General features: G+C 34.3%; 1 protein-coding gene across 1 annotated transcript; it reads left to right on the top strand.

Annotated features, from left to right (window-relative positions):
- The first annotated feature begins 646 nt into the window (after nucleotides 1-646).
- On the top strand, nucleotides 647-20928 carry LOC21399914. Its single transcript, XM_024170082.1, is given in 13 exon segments — nucleotides 647-734; nucleotides 5326-5747; nucleotides 7381-7606; nucleotides 12745-12762; nucleotides 17473-17569; nucleotides 17836-17868; nucleotides 18883-19008; nucleotides 20020-20083; nucleotides 20085-20141; nucleotides 20207-20264; nucleotides 20484-20688; nucleotides 20732-20804; nucleotides 20806-20928. Coding segments are annotated over 13 exon segments (1590 nt in total).
- Nucleotides 20929-24800: the final 3872 nt, after the last annotated feature.

The following is a 24800-nucleotide window of genomic DNA, read 5'->3' as shown; positions in this document are numbered from 1 at the left end:
TGTCGGAATAGTCTATACCATGTTTTTCCCGGAAACAGACCCGAGAGGTCTCCTTTGTGCGCTACAGCGTGCTGCAACGTGCGCTGCTGTGCGTGCAGCGCGCGCTGCCTTGCGCGCGCCGCAGCGCGCGCTTGTGCGTGCCTATTTTCTGAATGGCACTGTAGCGCATTAAATATGCGCTGCAGTGCTTCCTTCTTGTGTTTTAGGCTAAAATTATGTGATATTGTAATTGAGATATATATTACAATCTCTCTAACAGCAAATCCCTAAAAGATGAAAGAGAAGAAAAATCAAATCTTAGGGCTAAAAATGGAAATTTCAACCAAGAAACCATAGAGAAACAGGGAAGAGAAAAAAACGGAAAAGAAAGAGACTGAAAATGATAAATTTGTCAGAATTTTTCATTCAAGGCAAAACAAAAATTGAAGTATTTGACGTTTGAAATGCTTTACTGCCTCTTTCCTCATTAGAATATTTTCAAGAAAATTAAGTACCCTAGCTGCATGATGAGGGAAAAAAGGGAGATGGAGAGGGCACTAATCAAATAGCAACCAAACACTGACCAGAATTTCTATCTACAACAAACACTGACCAGCGCTAATAATAGAAAATCGAGGACCTCGAGAGGCTAAATATAAGTTAGAAGATGGAAGAAACATACAAAGGTGTTCAGCTGCCTGATGAAGCTCTAGAAGCTGTTGTGCTTGAATTACTTGGGCAACTGATAGCTGTCAGTAATTTAACTCGACTAAAAGACAGCTGTAATTTTATATAAGCTGAGCCATCTAGCAATGCCAAGCATTCACGTGAGTAAAAAGTGAGAAACAAAAAGGGCAAAAGTGGAAGATAAAGGGTGCGTTTGAACTCGTTTCAAAATAATTTTATTTTTTGTATAAAAATAGAAATGAAAACGTTTTCACAGAAATTATTTTTAAAAATGCGTTTGTTAGTTTTATTAAGAGATTATTTTCAATATAAAAAATCTATTAATGTCTCTCTCTCTCCCTCTCTGCTCGAGAGAGGAGAAAAAGAAAATAAAAAATGAAAAACAATTAAAAGTCATTTTTTATTTCTCTCTCATTTTATACTAAATCAAAAAATCGTTTTCATTTCTATTTTTTATCTTTAATTGTGCTAAACGTGTTTCTCTCCCGTTTTTATTTTTATTTTCTAAAAAAATGTGAAAAATAAAAACAAAAACAACCCCAAACACAACTAAAATTAACCGCCACGTGCTTGCTTTGAGACATAGTACATAGAGATGGATTTAAATATAGAACAGACAGATAATTGAACTACCATTTTCAAAATGTCACCCGCCTACATAAAAATTACTTTGTTGATTCAAAATATTAATAATTAGATTATAAGTAAAAGCAAAATAAGAAAAGCCAGTGTTGAGAATGAGTGGTCTTCAGATAATAAAATAACAATAGATGGAACCATTCCAATATATGATAAATATGAGAAGACTATTGAAACTGTTATAAAAGAAGACTATTTAAATACTTATATGAGGAGACTAATGAATTGTCATGAGGAGAGACCATTCTAAATGATATACTTATTGTAAAAAACTATTTATAAAGAAGAATAATATGTAAGAACGTAAGACTGTCTATAAAAATATGGAAAACAGAGAATGAGAGAGTATAAGAGCAAAACATTATCAAGACACATCTGAATTAACCTACGTAATCAAAAGTGTAGAGTTAAGACTGAATGGAAAGAAGAAACTCATCAGAAATTCCACATCAATAAATAAGGAACAAAGGGATAATTTTCAGAAAATAACAATGATAAGTTACAGAATAGAAAATGAAAGAAAAATTAAGGAAATAACCCTAGAAGAACATTGAAACAAGAGAAGATAAATAAAATACTCTATATTGAGCGTAATATATGGAGTCCTAAAACATGTAATTTCTCAAGCACCTGATGTTACAATGTATGTTATCAATTGCATAACGAAGGAACCAGAACAAAACTTAAGGCATAACAACAAAATGAAACAATTTTGAATAATAGAGACTTGGACCTCGTTCGCTTTGCGGATTCGAGTTTTCAATTGAGCTGAGATGTGACATTTTCTGAGAGCTTTTAACTGTAGTAGAAAAAATTAAATGTGACATTTTCTTATAGTTTTTAACTGTAAAAACTAAGAACTAAAAACTCGAATCGGTGAAATAAACGAGCCCCAAATTCATAATATTATTATTATACAAATGCCCTGCATATCGTCATCATCAAAAACAACATTGATAAAAGAAAGTTGCCGAGTCAATCCATAATGAATAAATAAGCATAGAAGATTAAAGTATCATAAATGTGAGGAAACATAAGAATTACAAAAAAAAAAAAATAAAAAAAAAAAAGGATTCAAAATAAATAAACAAAGAATAGGAATAATCATACTATTCTTAATCTACAAATACCAAAGCAGTTAATCTAACAGAACTAGATACAAATACCAGTTCTAACAGTATTTACAACAAACACCTAATCGACAACAAGTTTACTTAACTTCGCTAGAGATAAAGTAATCAAATAACATAATGTTGCCATACAAACAAATTGTTTCTGAAAACTGAATATAAAATTATGAATCTTTTTTTAAGCTGGAGGTGGAATAATTAAAATGAGTATAAGCCGACTGAAGGAGGAGGTCCAAACTAATTTCTGTTCTCGATTAATGACCAACTTACGCCTCAAGGATCTTTAGCCAAGAATAAATAGATAAAGCAACACTTCAAGGGCAAATACGTAATGTCAAAGTAAATGATAAATGCTCATACTGAAATCGATTTCCTTCACAAGACATATTAGTAGTTTTATTGACCAGACCTCTTCAAAAGTTTTATAAATTGCTGAAATTTGATCGGTTAATAATGAGAACCAGAGGTAAAATAAATAGATTAAATTGGTTCCATTTAAATGGACCATATTGCTTCTTGAGACTTATTCATTTGGTTCAAGAAACTTAATTTCTCTGTAACTAACAAGCACGTAGTGCTAGAAACAACAAGACATAACATGGTATCTTGCAGCCAGAGATTAGTAAGAGGGATAAACTATGACCATGAAATTGCTAATTTGCATTTGCAACAAAAAGAAAGCTCTTGAGCCCTTAACGATATGAATGCACACAACAGTGTAAAGACTCTGCCACAATAGATCAACTCAAACAAGCAAAAAACTAACCTGCCCTTTTCGTTAGCAAAGCTAATTCAATCCAAAATAAAATATAATAAAAAGCTAATTCATGTAGCATAAATATATAATTCCACTCCACTTTTTCCACACTGCAATAAAAGCAGTTATAAGACCCATTCTCTCCAAAGAGAGAGCTTCTCCAATGATGCATACATGTATATGGAATAATAAATATGAACACATAGCATGTCACACCAATCTGTATTTACCAGAGAGTGAAAAAAGAGAGTGATGCGCTTGAACGTGGTAAATTCCTCCACATTGCTGACATCAGTCAAACTTCTTTGAACAATTGCTTTCCCTAAAAAAAAGGAAAATGGGATGTCATGAAAGAAACTACCAAAAAAAAAAAAAAAAAAGGAAAACAAAACGTAGATTAAGTTTGCAACGCAAGCATTGTCCAGGCCTTAACACAACTACCATTCTTGCCTTTGCTCATTCCTATACATTTTTTAACACCCTTAGACCCCGTTCATTTCACCGATTCGAGTTTTGTTATAGTAAAAAGCTCTCAGAAACATTCACATCTAACTTTTTTACTACAGTAAAAAACTCTCACATAAAATCACATCTCAACTCGGATTAAAAACTCGAATCAACGAATTAAACGGGCCTTTAATGTTAAAGAAAAATACAGGCCAAAAAAAACATTAAATGGCTTGTTAAAAGAACAGTTTCTACAAACCTACCAGATTTAAAAAAGTGTGAGATGGTCCATACCTTTTGAGAACTTGTACTAGCCAGAGTATACGCTTTGTTAAATAACATAGATTTCCTTTTACCACAAAAAGTGAGGAAAAAGAAGTTGACAAAACAATAAAAGTAACAAAGTTTTAAGTCCGCTTAACTTATGTACAGTAAACCTAAAAGAAAAAAATGCAAGGATGGAGAGATATAAAATATCTAATTACAAACTTTATATAAAATTCTTCAAAAGTTCCAATTATGTAATCAGTGTTTGCTTTTAGAAATACCCATTATTTCTTTAAAAACCCACAAACAGAAGTTCATATATCTTAGACAAAAGTTAGTATCAAATTAAACTAAAATATGGGTGTGATCTATAAAAAGAAAGAGAGAGGGAGAGAAAGAAAGAAGAAGATATATACGTAAGCCAAAACAATTAAAAAAAAGGATTTTAAGCCAAAAAATAAAAATAAAAATAAAAAGCAGATACAAAAAAAAAGAAAATGATTAATTTCAAAAATTCTCCAAGAACTATAACCGTTGTAATACTTTACCTCTTGAATTTTAAAACGTAACATCCGCTCCTCGAAAAAGAGAGAGAGAGATAGAGAGAGAAAGAAAGAAAGAAAGAAGATATATACATAAGCCAAAATAATTAAAAAAAAGGATTTTAAGCCAAAAAATAAAAATAAAAAGCGATTTCAAAAATTCTCCCTGAACTATGACCGTTGCAACACTTTACCTCCTGAATTTTAAAACGTAACATCCACTCCCCGAGAAAGAAAAGAGAGAGAGAGAGAGAGAGAGAGAGAGAGAGAAAGAGAGAAAGAGAGAAAGAGAGAGAGAGAGAGAGAGAGAGAAAGAAGAAGATATATACGTAAGCCAAAAGAATTTAAAAAAAGATTTTAAGCCAAAAAATAAACATAAAAATATAAAAGCGATACAAGAAAAAAAAAAGGATTAATTTTAAAAATTTCTCATGAACTATGACCGTTATAACACTTTATTCCTCAAATTTTAAACCGTAACATCCACTCCCCGAGAAAGAGAGAGAGAGAGAAAAGAAGATATATACATAGGCTAAAAGAATTAAAAAAAAGGATTTTAAGCCAAAAAAATGAAAATAAAAATAAAAAGCGATACAAGAAAAAAGAACACCAGCATTTTAGGTTTTTATGTTTTGTACTTTAGTCTCTTAACTTCTTTTATTTGATAATTTAATCCCATAAGCTACATCATGTATTAAGACTTCTTTTATTTGATAATTTAATCCCATAAACTACATAATGTTTAATACACGGGATTGGAACTCAATATTGATTAGGAGCTCATCTTTAGCATCCAACTGCGAAATCATGAGTGAGATGACTCCTTGATTTAGCATTATGATGCTAAAGGTTTCTACTATGTGCAAAGTGGGTACAGGTTGGCAATGGAGTGGAAGTCTGTGCACTTGTTCAAACATGTGGTCGTGGAATAAACTAGGGAGGTTAAACTTACTGTTGACGGCTGAATTCCGTCAACAGAAATACGCCGGGTTACCTGCTGGTATCCCGTTGGGTTACCGGCTGGAAATTAACGGTTGTTCTTATCACGCCGACAAGTTCGGGCGGATTGTCCTGCCTTTGATCTTCCCATTGATCATTGTTCCGGCGATTGTTGTTGCTTCGTCGGTCAGCCCTGCATTCATTGAGCCTCCCTTCTCGGATCAACCTTTCAACTTCGTCTTTCAGATCAAAGCATTTGGCGGTCGTATGTCCGCTTTCACTGTGAAATCTACAATACTTGCTCTAATTTCTTCTCACCGGGTTAGACTTGAGCGGCGGTGGCCGACGCAGTACCTAGAGGTGACTTATCTCATGATAAACATCTGTTGGGAATGGTGTCCTAGAAGCATGATATGTGATAGGATATTTTCCGTTGCTACCAATTCGGGTGCAAACCTCGACAATTGATCGAACTTCTGCGCATATTCAATCACTGTAGAGTTCCCTTCCTTTAACTCTTGAAACTCGTCCATTTTTGCATCCAGAATGTTAGCGTTGTAGTATTTAAAGTTAAATAGCTCCAGAAATCCCGTCCAGGTTTATATAAAATTCTTCAAAAGTTCCAATTATGTAATCAGTGTTTGCTTTTAGAAATACCCATTATTTCTTTAAAAACCCACAAACAGAAGTTCATATATCTTAGACAAAAGTTAGTATCAAATTAAACTAAAATATGGGTGTGATCTATAAAAAGAAAGAGAGAGGGAGAGAAAGAAAGAAGAAGATACATACGTAAGCCAAAACAATTAAAAAAAAGGATTTTAAGCCAAAAAATAAAAATAAAAATAAAAAGCAGATACAAGAAAAAAGAAAATGATTAATTTCAAAAATTCTCCAAGAACTATAACCGTTATAATACTTTATCTCTTGAATTTTAAAACGTAACATCCGCTCCTCGAAAAAGAGAGAGAGAGATAGAGAGAGAAAGAAAGAAAGAAAGAAGATATATACATAAGCCAAAATAATTAAAAAAAAGGATTTTAAGCCAAAAAATAAAAATAAAAAGCGATTTCAAAAATTCTCCCTGAACTATGACCGTTGCAACACTTTACCTCCTGAATTTTAAAACGTAACATCCACTCCCCGAGAAAGAAAAGAGAGAGAGAGAGAGAGAGAGAGAGAGAGAGAGAGAGAGAGAGAGAGAGAGAGAGAGAGAGAGAGAGAGAGAGAGAGAGAGAGAGAGAGAGAGAGAGAGAGAGAGAGAGAGAGAGAGAGAGAGAGAGAAAGAGAGAAAGAGAGAAAGAGAGAGAGAGAGAGAGAGAGAGAAAGAAGAAGATATATACGTAAGCCAAAAGAATTTAAAAAAAGATTTTAAGCCAAAAAATAAACATAAAAATATAAAAGCGATACAAGAAAAAAAAAAGGATTAATTTTAAAAATTCCTCATGAACTATGACCGTTATAACACTTTATTCCTCAAATTTTAAACCGTAACATCCACTCCCCGAGAAAGAAAGAGAGAGAGAAAAGAAGATATATACATAAGCTAAAAGAATTAAAAAAAAAGGATTTTAAGCCAAAAAAATGAAAATAAAAATAAAAAGCGATACAAGAAAAAATAACACCAGCATTTTAGGTTTTTATGTTTTGTACTTTAGTCTCTTAACTTCTTTTATTTGATAATTTAATCCCATAAGCTACATCATGTATTAAGACTTCTTTTATTTGATAATTTAATCCCATAAACTACATAATGTTTAATACACGGGATTGGAACTCAATATTGATTAGGAGCTCATCTTTAGCATCCAACTGCGAAATCATGAGTGAGATGACTCCTTGATTTAGCATTATGATGCTAAAGGTTTCTACTATGTGCAAAGTGGGTACAGGTTGGCAATGGAGTGGAAGTCTGTGCACTTGTTCAAACATGTGGTCGTGGAATAAACTAGGGAGGTTAAACTTACTGTTGACGGCTGAATTCTGTCAACAGAAATACGCCGGGTTACCTGCTGGTATCCCGTTGGGTTACCGGCTGGAAATTAACGGTTGTTCTTATCACGCCGACAAGTTCGGGCGGATTGTCCTGCCTTTGATCTTCCCATTGATCATTGTTCCGGCGATTGTTGTTGCTTCATCGGTCAGCCCTGCATTCATTGAGCCTCCCTTCTCGGATCAACCTTTCAACTTCGTCTTTCAGATCAAAGCATTTGGCGATCGTATGTCCGCTTTCACTGTGAAATCTACAATACTTGCTCTAATTTCTTCTCACCGGGTTAGACTTGAGCGGCGGTGGCCGACGCAGTACCTGGAGGTGACTTATCTCATGATAAACATCTGTTGGGAATGGTGTCCTAGAAGCATGATATGTGATAGGATATTTTCCGTTGCTACCAATTCGGGTGCAAACCTCGACAATTGATCGAACTTCTGCGCATATTCAATCACTGTAGAGTTCCCTTCCTTTAACTCTTGAAACTCGTCCATTTTTGCATCCAGAATGTTAGCATTGTAGTATTTAAAGTTAAATAGCTCCAGAAATCTCGTCCAGGTCAGAGTATTCACATCCACGGTCCTCTTAACAATGTCCCACCAAATTCTTACATTGTTCTTCATTTGACATACCGCACATGCCACTTTTTCCTAATCTGTCAACTTCATGAAGTCAAAAATCTTCTCAAGACTACACATCCATTCTTCGACAATTAATGGATCAGTGTCCCCCTCAAATGTCGGAGGCTGTTGCTTCCTAAATCGATCATACACTCGCTCTCCCACCTAAGCCTCATTTTGATTCCGTGCCGGTTGCAGTGGTAGTGGCGATTGCTGTTGTTATGGTGGTGAATTCATATTAGCCTCCATTCGTTCGATGAAGGCATTAAGTCACTCGTTCTGCTAGCGAATTTGCTCCACTTGCAGCCTTACCGCTTCCTGTAATCCTGCTATCTCATCCATTTATGCCCTAGCAGGAGGCACTTCGGGAGCCTCATTTTTTAGTTCATTACCATCTCCCTGACGAGCTAGTTCTGATTGCTCTCGTCGAGGAATCTTACGAGGTCTTCCACTTGCCATTTTTTTAATGTACTGGTGTGTGTGCGTTATTCCTACATGCACATCATTTATCAAGCATTCACTCTTAGTTAATAAATACTAAATACTCATTTCTTGATCAAAATAGTATTACTCAAAATAACGTTATTCCAAACATCCATACAACACCTAGATCGTAATTTAATATAGTACATATTCATTATCCATAATTATTTACAATATATCACAAATTTCCATCTCTAAATTCCTAGTTATTCTGTGTCACTATCGATGAAACTCTCAGGCTTTCTTCTCTCTTAGAGAGAACCTCCAAAGTTTTGGCTAAATTGTCTTTCTATTGCAAACCAAAACCTATTCCATGTCATTTCTTTCGTTGTTCTATCTTGGAAAATCTCCCACCAAACTGCTGGGTATTCCCTTAAATACATAGCCGCTATCCTTGCTCTAAACTTGTGGGGAATGTTGTGCACACGAAAAATTATGGCCATTCGAGTGGTCCAATTTTCCACTGTTATAATGTTCTCCTCATCTGCGAACGTCGGACATTTCGCCGCCTCAACCACGTCACCGTAGTATGCCACTTCACTGGTTGTTATTCGTGATCTACTAGTTACCTCGGTATTTGATTGTTGGCTCGATTAAGCTTCTGCTTATGTATGACTTGGCCCAGACATAAGGCAACTATTTCTTTAACCTATGCATGTAAGATTTTCATAAATCATATACTCAAAAATGCAAAATTCACAAAATACACAACTTATAGTGAGCAGGCTCACTCTCTTTGTGACTTGTACATATGGTGTTGTCTACAGAAATGACTAAACTCTAGCTCTGATACCACCAATTATGACACCCTTTATACCATCTCTTTTCAAGCCTTTTTTACTATTAATCCTAAGGATGTGCCACAATAACTAACCTTCACTTTTCACTTATGTGGAAACTATGGTGTTTTAAAATTTTTGCTTAAATAATATTTCGTTAATACACCATTCCTATTAGGTTTCCTAGCCATAATTATAATTATACAGTCATCCAAGGTTTATGAGTTTAACTCCCAAACATATGTATTTACAAACCCAAAATAATACGCGTGCAGCTTCTTCGATCTGATTATATGTACAGCGGTCAACGAAGCCAACTCCCCTGCTTTGTTCTTACCTTTACCTATAACACAGAGCAAACTTTAATGAGCTACAGGCTTAGTAAGTAGAGCTACAATTACACAATCTCATTTTAGCATATGCATGCATCACAACATCCTAGGTAACTTATGCCAATCAATTCTTACACTTTATGCACGTGCACTATATATCTCTAAAGCCCTCCCAGTACTGCTGTCGGCTTTTTCACAATCCGGCCACATGCCAATTTCTCAAATCACAATATCATGTTCCCCGTCATCACCCACCTGCCTCGAGGGAACGGCCAACGCATTCAAAATCACAATTTCACAATATCACAATATAGTCTCTGTCATCACCCACTTGGCTCAAGAGACTTGTGCGGCTCAATCACAATTTCATCAATCACCATATCATAATAGGAGTCCTTTGAGGACTTGGCAATATCGGCCTATCATGCATGCTAAGCATGCCTGCAAAAAATGGCCACAAAAACTAAAAAACGAAAAACAATGTAAAAAAGCCCCCGGCGAGCGGAGTGAGGCGCCCAGAGGCCGGGAAAGGTGTAAAATTCACATTTTTATTTATGTTTTACATTCTAAAATTAATAAATGATTTTTATGAATTAATACAATAAGCGGCACTATTTTTTTATGACTATTCTATTTTTTATGATTTTCTCTATTTTCGTCTTTGCAAAATAAAATAAAATAAAAGTGATGTCAAAAAATTCTGAAATTTTGCATACATGATCCTTACATTTTTCTGAGCATGCCTCAAAAAATGAAAATAAACGATGTCAAAAAGCCCCCGGCGCACACAGTGGGGCGCCCAGAGGCCAAGAGGGGTCAAAAATTCACATTTTTATTCATGTTTTGAATTCTAAAATTAATAAATGATTTTTATGAATTAATACAATAAGCGGCACTATTTTTTGATGACTATTCTATTTTTTATGATTTTCTCCATGATTTTCTCCACGTTTCGACTTTGAAAAATAAAATAAAGTAAAAACGATGTTAAAAAATTATGAAATTTTAAAGACACGATCCTTACATTTTTCTAAGCATGCCTGTAACAACTGACCTTAAAAAATGAAAAAAGAAAAATGATGTCAAAAAGCCCCTAGCGAAGGTGTAAAATTCACATTTTTATTTATGTTTTACATTCTAAAATTAATAAATGATTTTTATGAATTAATACAATAAGCGGCACTATTTTTTGATGACTATTCTATTTTTTATGATTTTCTCTATTTTCGTCTTTGCAAAATAAAATAAAATAAAAGTGATGTCAAACAATTCTGAAATTTTGCATACATGATCCTTACATTTTTCTGAGCATGCCTGAAAAAATGGCCTCAAAAAATGAAAATAAACGATGTCAAAAAGCCCCCGGCGCACACAGTGGGGCGCCCAGAGGCCAAGAGGGGTCAAAAATTCACATTTTTATTCATGTTTTGAATTCTAAAATTAATAAATGATTTTTATGAATTAATACAATAAGCGGCACTATTTTTTGATGACTATTCTATTTTTTATGATTTTCTCCATGATTTTCTCCACGTTTCGACTTTGAAAAATAAAATAAAGTAAAAATGATGTTAAAAAATTATGAAATTTTAAAGACACGATCCTTACATTTTTCTAAGCATGCCTGTAACAAATGACCTTAAAAAATGAAAAAAGAAAAATGATGTCAAAAAACCCCTAGCGTGGTAGTGGGGCACCCAGATGCCGGGAGGGGTCAAAAATTCACATTTTTATTCATGTTTTGAATTCTAAAATTAATACATGATTTTTAAGAATTAATGCAACAAGCGGTACCATTTTTTGATGAATATTATATTTTTTATGATTTTCTCTATTTTGTCTTTAAAAAATAAAATAAAATAAAAACGATGTTAAAAAATTTTAAAATTTTGCAGACACGATCCTTACATTTTTCTGAGCATGCCTGAAAAAAGGGGCTCAAAAAATGAAAAAAGAAAAACGATGTCAAAAAACCCCCAGCGCACGCAATGAGCACCGTGAGGCCGGTAGGTGTCAAAAATTTACATTTTTATTTATGTTTTGCACTCTAAAATTAATACATGATTTTTAGGAATTAATGCAACAAGTGGTACCATTTTTTGATAAATATTCTATTTTTTTATGATTTTCACTATTTTCGTCTTTGAAAAATAAAATAAAATAATAATGATGTCAAAAAATTCTGAAATTTTGCAGACACGATCCTTACATTTTTCTGAGCATGCCTACCTATAGAAAATGACCTCAAAAAATAAAAGAAGAAAAATAATTTCAAAAGGCCCCCGACGTGCGCAGTGGGGCGCCCAGATGCCGAGAGGGGTCAAAAATTTACATTTTTATTTATGTTTTGAATTCTAAAATTAATACGTGATTTTTAGGAATTAATGCAACAAGTGATACCATTTTTTGATGAATAGTCTATTTTTTTATGATTTTCTCTATTTTGTCTTTGAAAAATAAAATAAAAATGATGTCAAAAAATTCTGAAATTTTGCAGACACGATTATTACATTTTTTTGAGCGTGCATGCAAAAAATAGCCTAAAAAATAAAACAATGTCAAAAAGCCCCCGTCACACGCAGTGGTGAGTCCGGAGGCCGGGAGGGGTCAAAAATTCACATTTTTATTTATGTTTTGCATTCTAAAATTAATACATGATTTTTAAGATTAATGCAACAAACGGGAGCATTTTTTTATGAATATTCTAAAAGGTGAAATATGTTGGGCCCGTTTAGTTTGTTAATTCGAGTTTAGATGTAATTTTATATTAGAGTTTTTTATTCTAATAAAAAAGTTGAAGTGACTGTTTCTGAGAGCTTTTTACTGTAATAAAACTCAAATCTTAAACTTGAATTGGTGAATTGAACAGGGCCGTAGATTGGGCATATTTGAAAGAGTTGTGTCCAAATGGCTATCTTTTAACCGTAGTAGAGTTTCTCATAGACATGTCTGATGCGCCTTGGATATCTTGAAGAACTGAACCAATATATTGCTGCCACTTATTCTATGTAAGGCATGTCCTTTGAAATGAAATCTAAATATTGTGAACATGGCCTGCAAAATTTTACATATTATCTAATATCCAATCTTGGCAAATTGTTAATTTGCTTTTCTTTCTTCTTTGGTTTTTCCCTGTAATGTTTGTTATAGGTGATTTCGGTGAAGAGAATGTTGTGTGGGAGAAAAATGAATAACAGACAGAAACAGAGGCAAACAAAGAGATATAGAAAGTTTGATCTCTCAGAACTTCTTCTTTTGTGATTGATTAAAATACTGAAGCAAATGTTCCTATATATAGGCTTACAATCAAAACAAACAAAACAGAATTTTACGGACCACTAAGTCTACTAAGTCACTAACGTAACCCACTACAACCACTAGCATAATATTAGCAACAATAGCGACTACCCAATTGATTAAACAAACTCAGAAAAATATAGACACTACTAACAACCCGAAGAGAACGGTTAGACTTTGAATCATTCTTCAACACTCCCCCTTGATTCAAAGTTGCAAACGCCAAGAAAAGCTCTAAAGTAGAAAATTTTCTCTTTCGACAGAGACTTCGTCAGTATATCAGCCAGCTGCTCCTGAGTTCTACAGTACTTCAAAGTTATCTCCTCATTCGCAACCAAATCACGAATGAAATGGAAACGAATATCTATATGCTTTGTTCTGCTATGAAATGCTGGATTTTTTGTCATAAAGATGGTTGCCTTGTTGTCACAAAATATCTCTATTGCTCCCTCTTGCCTTTGTTGAAGTTCAGCTAACATTCTTCTTAACCACATGGCTTGACTAGCTGCTGAAGTGGCTGCAACGTACTCAGCTTCTGAGGATGACAATGCTACTATGGCTTGCTTCTTTGAGCTCCAAGTGATTACTCCTGATCCAAGAGTAAAAACATTTGTTGAAATACTCCGCCTATCATCCAACGAACTTGCCCAATCGCTGTCCGTGAACCCACCTAATTTGAAGTTGGAGACTTTTGAGTACTAAATCCTATGATCCATAGTTCCAGCGATGTAACGCAAGACCCGCTTCGCTGCTCCAAAATGAAGCTTTGAAGGATGTTGCATAAACCTGGAAATCACATCAACAGAAAATGCAATATCGGGTCGAGTGTGGGTTAGATAAATTAAGCCTCCAACCAAGCTTCTGAATCTTTTAGCATCAGCCATCTCTGCCCCATCTTCACACTGCAATTTTTCATTGATATTCATGGGTGTGGCTGCTGGTTTACAATCAAGCATGCCAAATTTATTAAGAACATCCTTGGCATATTTTCTTTGGGAAATGAAAATTCCATCTTCTACTTATTGGACTTCAAGGCCAAGAAAATAATGCAGTAAACCCATATCAGACATTTCAAACTCGTGCATCATACGTGATTTAAACTCAGCCACAAGAGAACTAGAGGAGCTTGTATAAATGATATCATCAACATAAAGACAAATAATGATGAAATCATTTTTACCTTCCTTCTTCACGTAGAGAGTGGGCTCATTCTCACTTCTCAAGCATCCATTTCGCTGAAAGTATCCATTAATTTTGCTATACCATGCCCGAGGAGCATGCTTCAATCCGTACAATGCCTTTCTCAACTTGTACACCTTTGTCTCTTTGCCTTCAATCATGAAACCTTCTGGTTGAGTTACGTAAACTTCCTCTTGTAGATCTCCATTTAGAAATGCCAACTTCACATCAAGTTGATAAACAGGCCATTGTAGTTGTGCAGCCAATGCTAAAACAATCCTCACAGTTTCAAAACGAGCTACGGGAGAAGGTTTCTTCAAAATCAATACCATGTTGCTGTGCATATCCCTTCACCACAAGCCGAGCTTTGTGCTTTTGTATGCTTCCATCTGCACCAAATTTTGTCTTGAATACCCACTTCAAACCAATTGCATTTTTGCCTTCCGGCAAGTCCACCATCTCCCATGTTCCATTCTTTTCAATTGCTATCAATTCTTCCATCATCGCTCTTTGCCATTCTTCTTTTGCAGCTACTTCTCCATAGGTTATAGGATCTGAAACAGTAAGAGCAAATTGGCAAGACTCATTGATGTCTCTCAAGGATCTAAACTTTCTGGGTGGTGTCTCATCCGAAGACTCTTTAAGAGTGGACGAAGAGTCTCTGCTTAGTGATGCCGAAGCTGATGAACTTGGTGACGCCGTAGAGGAACCGATTGGAGAACTTGTAGGAGTTGGCTCTTGACTTTCATTTGGAGAGATTCCAATGGACAAAGGAACCTGTTGTTGCATCTTCTCATCACTTCCACGCCAATCCCAGCTTGCATTTTCATCAAATACTACGTCCCTTCTTATTAAAATCTTGCCACTAAGAGGGTTATATAATCTATATGCTTTGGATTGTGTACAGTAACCAATGAAAATACATTTTTCAGATTTTTCATCAAGTTTATGACGAAATTGAGAATTTACTAAAGCATAAGCAATACACCCAAAAACTCTTAAGTGACTTACAGATGGTCTTGTGCCACGCCAAGCTTCAAATGGAGTTCGATTCATGACAGCCCTTGTGGGAGAGAGATTCAATAAGTAAACTGATGTTGCCACAGCTTCAACCCAAAATTCAGTTGAAAGTCCCTTTGCTGTAACATGCTTCTTGCCATCTCCACAACAGTTCGATTCTTCCGCTCGGCGACGCCATTTTGCTCTGGAGTGTAAGGAGCTGTCAACTCCCTATGAACGCCATTTTCTTCACAAAAAAGATCAAAATCTTTGGACAAGAATTCTCCACCTCTATCAGTGTGAAGAACTTTGATGCAAAATCCACTTTGCTTCTCAACTTTAGCTTTGAAGTGCCTATATTTCTCAAAAGCTTCTGATTTGTTTTCTAAAAAATAAACCCAACTCATGCGACTATAATCATCAGTAAAGAGCAAGAAATAACGACTCCCACCAAAAGATTTAGTTTGCATAGGCCCACATAAATCAGCATGAATTAATTCAAGACACTTTGAAGCTCTCCAAGCCTTTCTAACTGGAAATGACTTTCTAGTTTGTTTCCCATAGATGCACCCTTCATATAATTCAATAGAAGCAATTTTCAGTAGTCCAAAAAACCATACCTCTTTCACTTAGCAATTTCAGACCCTTGATGTTGAGATGCCCGTATCGCAAATGCCATAGCTTCGAGTCATCTTTTCCACTAGCAGTAAAGACAAAATTCTCCATGATTGAAACTTCTAATGGGAACATTTTGTTTTGAGTCATGTTGATATTAATCAACGTATGGCCTGAGTGCTTTTCTTTAATAACACATGCATCGTTGTCAAATGAGATGGAATATCCAGCAGCCATTAACTGCCCAACACTTAGCAAATTATATTCCAAATCAGGTACAAATTGAACATTATGCAAGAGCTTTACGTTATCATGGGTAGTTTCAATTCCCACTGTACCTTTCCCTTCAACTTGCATTTCTTTGCCATTTCTAAGTTGCACCTTCAACTTTTGCGTCTCATCAAGCTCTTTGAACAAGGATTTCATCCCTGTCATATGATTCCAACAGCCGCTGTCTACAAACCACACATCGCTTGACTTATTGTTAGTATCAAAATAAGCCATGAAAAGCTTACTACTTTCTTCTCCATTCTCTGCTGCATAATTCACGGGCTGATCTTTGTACCAACAATCAGCTTTTATATGACCATACTTCTTGCAATGATAGCATTGAACACCATTCTTATTGGTTCTTTGCTCACCGGACTGCCGTTGCCCGTCGAAGTGACCTCTGCCTCTTCCGTTACCACAACCACGACCACGGAATCCTCCTCTTCCACGGCCCCTGCTTGTCGAACTGTCACTTTCTGCAGCTTTGGTGACTGTGTCCTTCACTTGAAATGCCTTTTCTTCATTCTTTTTAAGTGATCGATTAATTCTTGTCTCATGTGCTTGCAAAGACCATTAGTTCATCAAAGGAAAAAACTGACAAATCCTTAGATTCTTCTATGGTAGCAACAACGTGATCAAACTTTGGAGACAAGCTTCTCAATACCTTTGCAACAACCGTTTCATCATAAATCTTCTCGCCGTACGATCGCATTTGACTGACTATTGTCGTTGCCCGAGACAAAAAATCAGCAATTGATTCTCCACTCTTCATGTACAAGGTTTCAAAGTCACGTCGTAGTGATTGCAATTTCACCACCATAACTTTGAACCACCTTGAAACTCCTGCAGAATTGACCAAGCTTGCTTCGATGTGGTTGCGGCTGCAATTCGTGAGAAGATGCTGTCATGGACAGCCTGCTGAATAATCACCAGTGCCTTCGAATCTTTCTTCTTATTCTCCTTCAATCTTGTTTCTTCATCAGGATCTGCGTAGCCTTGTTCTACCAAGTCCCAAAGATCTTGAGATTTGAGTAGAGTCTTCATTCGGATACTCCAGAATTCATAGCCTTCTCCCTTAAAGATGGGGATGAGTGGTTGTGCAACACTCATTGCATTGCTGATGCTGGCCATTGGTTATCCTCTCAGGTGTTTCACTCAACTCACATGTTTACCCTCTCTACGCACTCTCACAAGATGTCTCTGATACCAAATTTGTTGGAGAAAACTGAATAACAGACAGAAACAGAGGCAAACAAAGAGATATAGAAAGTTTGATCTCTCAGAACTTCTTCTTTTGTGATTGATTAAAATACTGAAGCAAATGTTCCTATATATAGGCTTACAATCAAAACAAACAAAACAGAATTTTACGGACCACTAAGTCTACTAACTCACTAACGTAAACTCACTACAACCACTAGCATAATATTAGCAACAATATCAACTACCCAATTGACTAAACAAACTCAGAAAAATACGGACACTACTAACGAGTTAGACTTTGAATCATTCTTCAACATGTTGAACTTGTTCAAAGTGTAGCTAATCTGAAATTTCCGAAAGCTGTTATTCTTGGAAATCATGATGCTTGGTATACACAACAGTTTTCTGGGAAGTAAGTTCCTGTGTTATTGAGACTAATAACATTCACTATTGCTATTTTCTTAATTATAGAAATAGCATGTTAGAATTATCCATCATTTCTTTTCTCTCTTAAAGTCATAAGTTTGTTTAGCTTACTCTCTCTCTCTCTCTCTCTCTCTCTCTCACACACACACATGCACACAAATCGTTGTATGGATGCCATATATGTTGAAGTACTTTGGTATTTGATAATTTTGGTAAGTAATTATACAAGTTAAACCCTTAATTTGGGAACAGGAGAAAGGATGGTGTTCAACTTCAGCTTGAAAGGTGAGCTTGTCTTGTCCATAAGAATACCATTTATTCTTAATCTTAATCTTTTTATATATCCATTAACTCATCATGGAAATGTTAATGGGCACAACGCCTTTGAAACAGCATAACCTCGACTCTCTTTGATCGCATTAATGAATGATTGAAAGACATTTTTGTCATATAAAACAACAACCTATAAAGATAAGGCAAACATCATGTTAGATATTCAATTACTTTAGGAAGGCCCAATTTTCATTAGTTTAACCCAAATTTCATCTCAAAGCTAATATCGCATACAAAGCTGAATTAAGTAGGAGACAAATCAAAGTGACACAAATATGACATGATAAACGTTTGACTTCTAGAATGCATGATAAAAACTTTAGACAATACTTGTAAAGTACCTGTAAGGAGAAGACAGGAACCAAATATGATCATTTTTATCCTAGGTTTTATGTGGTGTCTTAGTCAAGGAACAATTCATTCACCTCTATAATCGGCAAGTGCAGTGAGTACGATGGAACTTGTTTACGTTCCCTCGTTGTTACGCATGTATTTGAGGCTTAAAAAAAAATAATAATAATAAAAAAATTTAAAAAAAAAGAGAGAGAAGTCACCTCTATAATCGGCAAGTGCAGTGAGTACGATGGAACTTGTTTACGTTCCCTCGTTGTTACGCATGTATTTGAGGCTTAAAAAAATAATAATAATAAAAAAATTTAAAAAAAAAAAGAGAGAAGAAGAAAGAAAGAAATCAGGATCCACAATCTAATATGAGAAAGATAAGAAGAATAATAAATATATCAGAAATGTAAGCGAAAATGAAGTGGTCCCATTCTTGAGAAAGACATTGCCACACCTTGCCACAGTGGGTATATAGGCAATTGAACAACAGCAACAGCATTCAGTATTCTAGTGTATCAGAAGAAATAGACTTGACTGGGTTATTTTGTCATGTATGTCTCCAAATATTATATTTTGTACTTTAAATAAAGTATGCTGGCAAGTAATATCGGCTATGATTGTCAGTCTTGGTGACGCTCATGTAGCTTATCAATGTTTGGACTTTCCTATGGTAAAACTGAGTGTTGTTGGTGGACGACCATTTTCTTGTGGTGGACAAAAGGTGTTTCCAAAAAGGCTCCTGTCTGCAAGGTACTCATCATATTGAAGTGGTTTTTCTTTATATTTGGCCTTTAATCAGTTATCGTTTGGTTTAGTCATTTTTCGCTACCATATGATTTACTTATTTCGCTTCATATATATCCAAATGCTGTTGATTTTATTCTATGTATGTTTATTTGCCTGAAAAAAAAAAAAAAAAAAAAAAAAAAAAAAAAAAATTTTTTTTTTTTCCAAAAAAAAAAAAAAAAAAAAAAAAAAAAAAAAAAAGGAATCCCTATGTTTCAACCCAGTTGCATCTGCTTGTTGATGAAGCAGAATTTATTATTTAGGCTTTCTTTATTTTCTCTTTTGCTTGGTTAGAGATGCACTAACCAAATTTTGATGAGTCCCCTTGTAGGCATGATTAGTAACTTTTCAACTGTCCCTCAGGGTTACACTAAATCAGCATTTACTTATTAAATCCAGAACAAGGTTTTAGAGCAAGAAAGGGCGGAGCCTTAATCGTAGATTAACTCAGTGATATATATACGTTTGAGACGTGAGATATTCAAAACGTTAATTGGTTGAGGCTGAAACTGATCACTGAATTATGCAGAATATTGAATTAGAAAATGAATAACCATGTAGAAAGAGGGAGAAGTTCTCATCTCTCTAAGAAAATTTAAAATAAAAAATATATATAATAAGAGGAAAGGAAAGGGGGCCTTCGCTGGTAGATCATAAAAAAAAAAGGTTAAAATGGCAAAGTACCTCTCTTTTTTCTTTTAGCTGGAAAAAGACAACAAAAAAGAGGTAAAGCAATCAATAATTATGTGAGAAGTCTGAATATTTGTGAAACGCGTTTCGTGAATTGGAGAGAAAATAACAACCATACCTAACCTCTTCCTTTTGCTAATTATGGAATAAAAAAATAAAAAATAAAAAGGCTTTTGCACGTTACAACTTGTGGCCCTTTATTTCCCTTCTCGTAAGTTGGAGAATGGAGACTCTGATGTTTTACTCTCTTTTATTCACTGTAGCTTAATTTACATATCCTCTTAGATATGGAGTTGAAGACATGGATGGAAGTGCTAAAAAAATCTGTAAAGGTGCTTTAAGTGCGCCTTGAGGATCATTTCGTTATACTACTTGCACATAATGGACCCACAGATGCATGTCTGCAGAAACAAAATACTTGTCCTTGTATATGCCATGGCTTTATTTGAGGGAAATTTTGTTGGTTTCTAACTTGGATGACATATGCGGAAAAGATTGGGGAATTGGAGACGGCGATCATGGTGATCCAGGTAACCCATAAGGTTTAGGCTTTGTAGATGATAAAAATCTCCAGTTTCTATAATCGCTCGTGGAGCTATAGTAGCCCATCATACCAAAAATATAGACATTAGTTGTCCCTTCATCAAGACTTATGTTCTGTTGTACGTTTTAGTCTAAAGAAACAATCAATCATGCAATTGGTTTCTCTATATCAAGAGAGTGATAAATTCACATTTATGGTACGACAGATCTAGAACAGGCCATATCCCTCTTAAAAGACAGCAACAAAGTCTCTGTCCCATTGGTAGTGTTTGGTCACATGCATGAAAGGGGTCTGCGTAAAATGATCGTAAAGATCGTGGTCGGTTCCGACGACACCATTTACCTGAATGGAGCCAATATTGTTCCTAGGGTTAGAACATTGATTAATGAACAAGCCAAAGAAGGAAGCAGCAATAGCTTCACAAAAGATTAAGCCTTAGCTAATCTTTCCTTACAAGAGTGAGTCTAAAGGCTCCATGATGGCCTTCACTATAGTTGACATTTTGGATGGACGAGTTGATAAGATTTGCTGAAAGTTAGGTTTCAGTTTTTGGGGACAAGGCCACATTGGAAGAGGAGCACGTATTATTTAAGAGGCAATTAGAGTTAACCCAAAATTGGATTTCTCTATTTCAGTCATGTTGTGTTTAGTTCATCATCATCTGTCACCCTTGCATCACATATTCGCCTAAATATCACAAGGCATATTCCTTTTTACTGTAGTGTGTGAAAACACAATAATATTTCTGAAGCCCCTTTTTGGTGTGTATATGGGCTTGACATACTACCTTGACAGTGTGTACTTTAAATGCTTTTATAAGCTATAACTGACTTGTCTGTTTGAGCCTAAATTATTGAATATTTCACAATATTGCTTGATGAAAATATGCAGGGATTCCAAACCGCTAAAAAAGCCAACTATTTCGGTCCCCATTATCCCCCTTCAAGCCTATTTGCTTTTTCTTGTATGGGTATATCATCTGACCTGCCTGATTTCTCCACCCAGGTTTTTTCTTTTCATTTTTTTTATTTTTATTTTTTTTCCCTTTCTCTAGTCAAATTACTAGCAATGTGCGCGCATTACACCAAGAGGTAATTTTACGCTCTAGAAAAAGTTGATCATCTTTATACAACAGAAGTAGATTATCTGTGTATATGTATACATGAATATATATAAGATATTGTTATATGAAGTTATTTACAATATATATATATATAAAAGATAATGTCATATGCAGTTATTTACAATATATATATAAGATAATGTCATATGAAGTTATTTACAATATATATAACTCCTTGTTCTTCTTTGTTGTTGTGGCCCTTTTGTTTTTTTAACTGTAAAATATAAATTTAAAAAAATATTAGTATTAATAATTGAGAAAATTAGAAATAGTATGATTTAGAAGTAATTACGTTACCTAAATCTAAGGAAAAAAAAAATAGATAAGATGGAGAAAACAACTAAGGGCATTAATAACTAAAATACAAATAAAACACAAAACAAAAGAGATATAGACTACTACCATTGATAAAAATGCAATAGAATTTTTTTCATGCAATAAAATTTTTTTCATAACTTCATATCGACAATATTTATTAATAAGGCCAGAAAGAAAATGTTTAACACAAACTATAGCAATATAATCAAGGTAGTAGCAGCAACAAAAATTAAAAAATTATAGGTAAAAATCATTAATAATACCTCTAATGCTATAAATCCTGCTTGAGGAGCCAACTATGAACTGAGTAAATGAGGCAAGAAACTCTGGAAAAATGCAAATAATCAAGTAAATCAATAAATAAATAAGTAAAAAACATATCAAAAAGCTGATACATGTAGATATAACAATATTTTTATACAATAATCGTGGCTAAGATATAAGCTATTCTTAGCAATGTGTGATAGAAAGTTGTGGCTGCCTACTAAGGGCAATTGCGCAAAGAAAAGCACATTATATCTATCACATACATTATACTTGTATGTGACAGAGACTGATTAAGTGGAGCAATATATAAAATTGTCCAAAAACTACCAGGTGAATTAAGAGGAAGAGGAAAAAAAAAACACAATATTAAAAAAACAGTAAACTGCATGATGGAAAAAATAGAACAAAAAGATGATAGAAATAGATTAAACAACAGTAGAATGCACTCTATGGACAATCCCTGGCAAAAAGGAATCAAAAAAAGAATGAGAAAGAAATAATGAAAGAGGCAAAAGACTTTCGGGTTTTGCTACGAAACAATAAGGGAAATAGAAAGTGACAAGATTGAAAAACAAAGGAGATATAATGTCCCAATGATGGAAAAATAACGAACAGTCTTCAAGAAAAGGAGGGGAAAAACTATAAAATCAGACATGATTTCCAAAACAAAGTGAACACTTAGGGTATGAAAAGACCAAAAACAAAAACAACAATACTAAGAAAACAATAAAGCCTACCACGAAAGACTGTAAAAGAAATGGACAATAAAAATAAAGTGTGGAAGAACAAAAGGAATTATGAAAAGAACAAAAGAATAAATACAAATAAGGTAAAAAACCTAGAGTAAGCAAACATAATAAAGAAAAAAGTACCTAACTGTTTTTACTGAAAAAACAGTGGATAAAATCAGAATCCAAATAAGAAAAATGTATTCACAGCTTTGGACAAATTATATGATGCTCAATACATCAAAATCAATCATGACCATCATTGCCACGTAGAAAAACTTCCCAGAACTAAGATAGATAAAATAATCGTGGCTCAGATATAAGATATTCTCAACAATGTGTGATACAAATTTGTGGCTGCCTACTAAGGGCAACTGCACAAAGCAAAGCATATTATATCTATCACACACATTATAGAATATATATGACAAAGATTGATTAAGTGGAGCAATAGATGAAGTTGTCTAAAAACTACCGGGTGAATTACAAGGAAGAGGGGCAGAGAGGGGAAGAAAAAAAAAGACCCAGTGTTAAAAAAATAAAGTCCATGATGAAAATATACAACAAATGGATAATAGACAATAGCATACACTACATAGACAATGGTTGGCACGGAGAGGTAAAGAAAGGAAAGAAAAAGAAAAAATGAAAGAGGCAAAAGATTTTAGGACTTTGCTGAGAAATAGTAAAGAAAAGAAAGAATGAGACGATTGAAAAACAAAGGAAATCTAATGTCCCAATGATGGAAAAATGACCAGCAACTTTTAAGAGAAGGACAAACGAAATAATAAAACAACAAGGGGAAAAGTATAAAATCAAGACATCATTCCCAATGGAAAGTGAACACTTGGGGTATGAAAAGACCAAAATAGAAATAACAATACTAAAACAACAATAAAGCCCATTACGAAAGAAAGTAAAAGGAGTGGACAATAAAAATAAAATGAGGAAGGAGAAATCAGACAATCCAAAGACCAAAAGAGTAAATAATAAGGTAAAAAAGAATGAATACAGATAAGGTAAACAACAAATGGAAGAAACCTAGAATAAATACAAATAAGAACAAAACAAATAAGAAAAATGTATTCACAGCAATCTTTGGACAAATTATATAAAGCTCAATACATCAAAATCAATCATGACCATCATTGCCACACAGAAAAACTTACCAAAACTAACTTAGGTAGAAATATATATGTATATATATATATATATGTATATTTGCATGGATAAATAGGAGGCCAATGCATGATCATTATTGACTGAACAAATAAAATGAAAAATAAAGACAAATAAAAAAACATAAGGAACAAATATTAATATCGCTACAACGAACTAATACATCCAATATGGCAGTAAAAATTAAAGAGCTATAAATAGGGAATATTAACAACACCTGGATCGCTCTAAATATTGCCTTATATCTAAGATATCAACCAACTAAATGGGTGCAAAGGCAGTGAAAGACAAAAGAATAAACTGATGGAGCAGTAAATGATGGAGAGTGGCATAGAGCAATAAATGACTGAGAATGAGATAAAAGAGCAAAACGTGGAATGCAAAGGAAAGGAACAGAGAACATCAAAAGAGATGGTAGAGATTGGTACCTTCTAAAGCAAAATAGCCTGACAAAGTGAAATTCCCTGCAATAGGTAGGAAAGCCAATTAGGAATTAGGGTTAGGGATTTCCATTCAAACCCGAAATTGCTTCAAAAAACTCTCTGAATTTTGACTAAATTTAACTCACATAATGTCTAAGAACATCTAAAATCTTGAATTGTCCAATGAATTCGACATCAAAAAAAGATTTTTTTTTTCAATGAGAAAGAATTTGGAGTAAGGAAAAAAAAGGGAAAGCCTTTTACTGACGAATCATTAAAATTGGAGTTTTTTTTTTCAATGAGAAAGAATTTGGAGTAAGGGAAAAAAAGGGAAAGCCTTTTACTGACGAATCATTAAAATTGGAATGTCTTCGATCTTTGATACAGGGACCAATGAAGGAGTGAGTAGTCACAGGTAAAACAACATCCAACAGAAGTAATCAAAGGTACAAAGATAAAAGAACAAAACAATAAATATAAGCAAT

The sequence above is a fragment of the Morus notabilis genome, unplaced genomic scaffold, assembly GCF_000414095.1.
Source record: "Morus notabilis unplaced genomic scaffold, ASM41409v2 Scaffold181, whole genome shotgun sequence".
Classification (NCBI taxonomy): Eukaryota; Viridiplantae; Streptophyta; class Magnoliopsida; order Rosales; family Moraceae; genus Morus; species Morus notabilis.
Note: the sequence above shows the minus strand (reverse complement) of the source record. Positions and strands in the feature narration are given on the sequence as shown.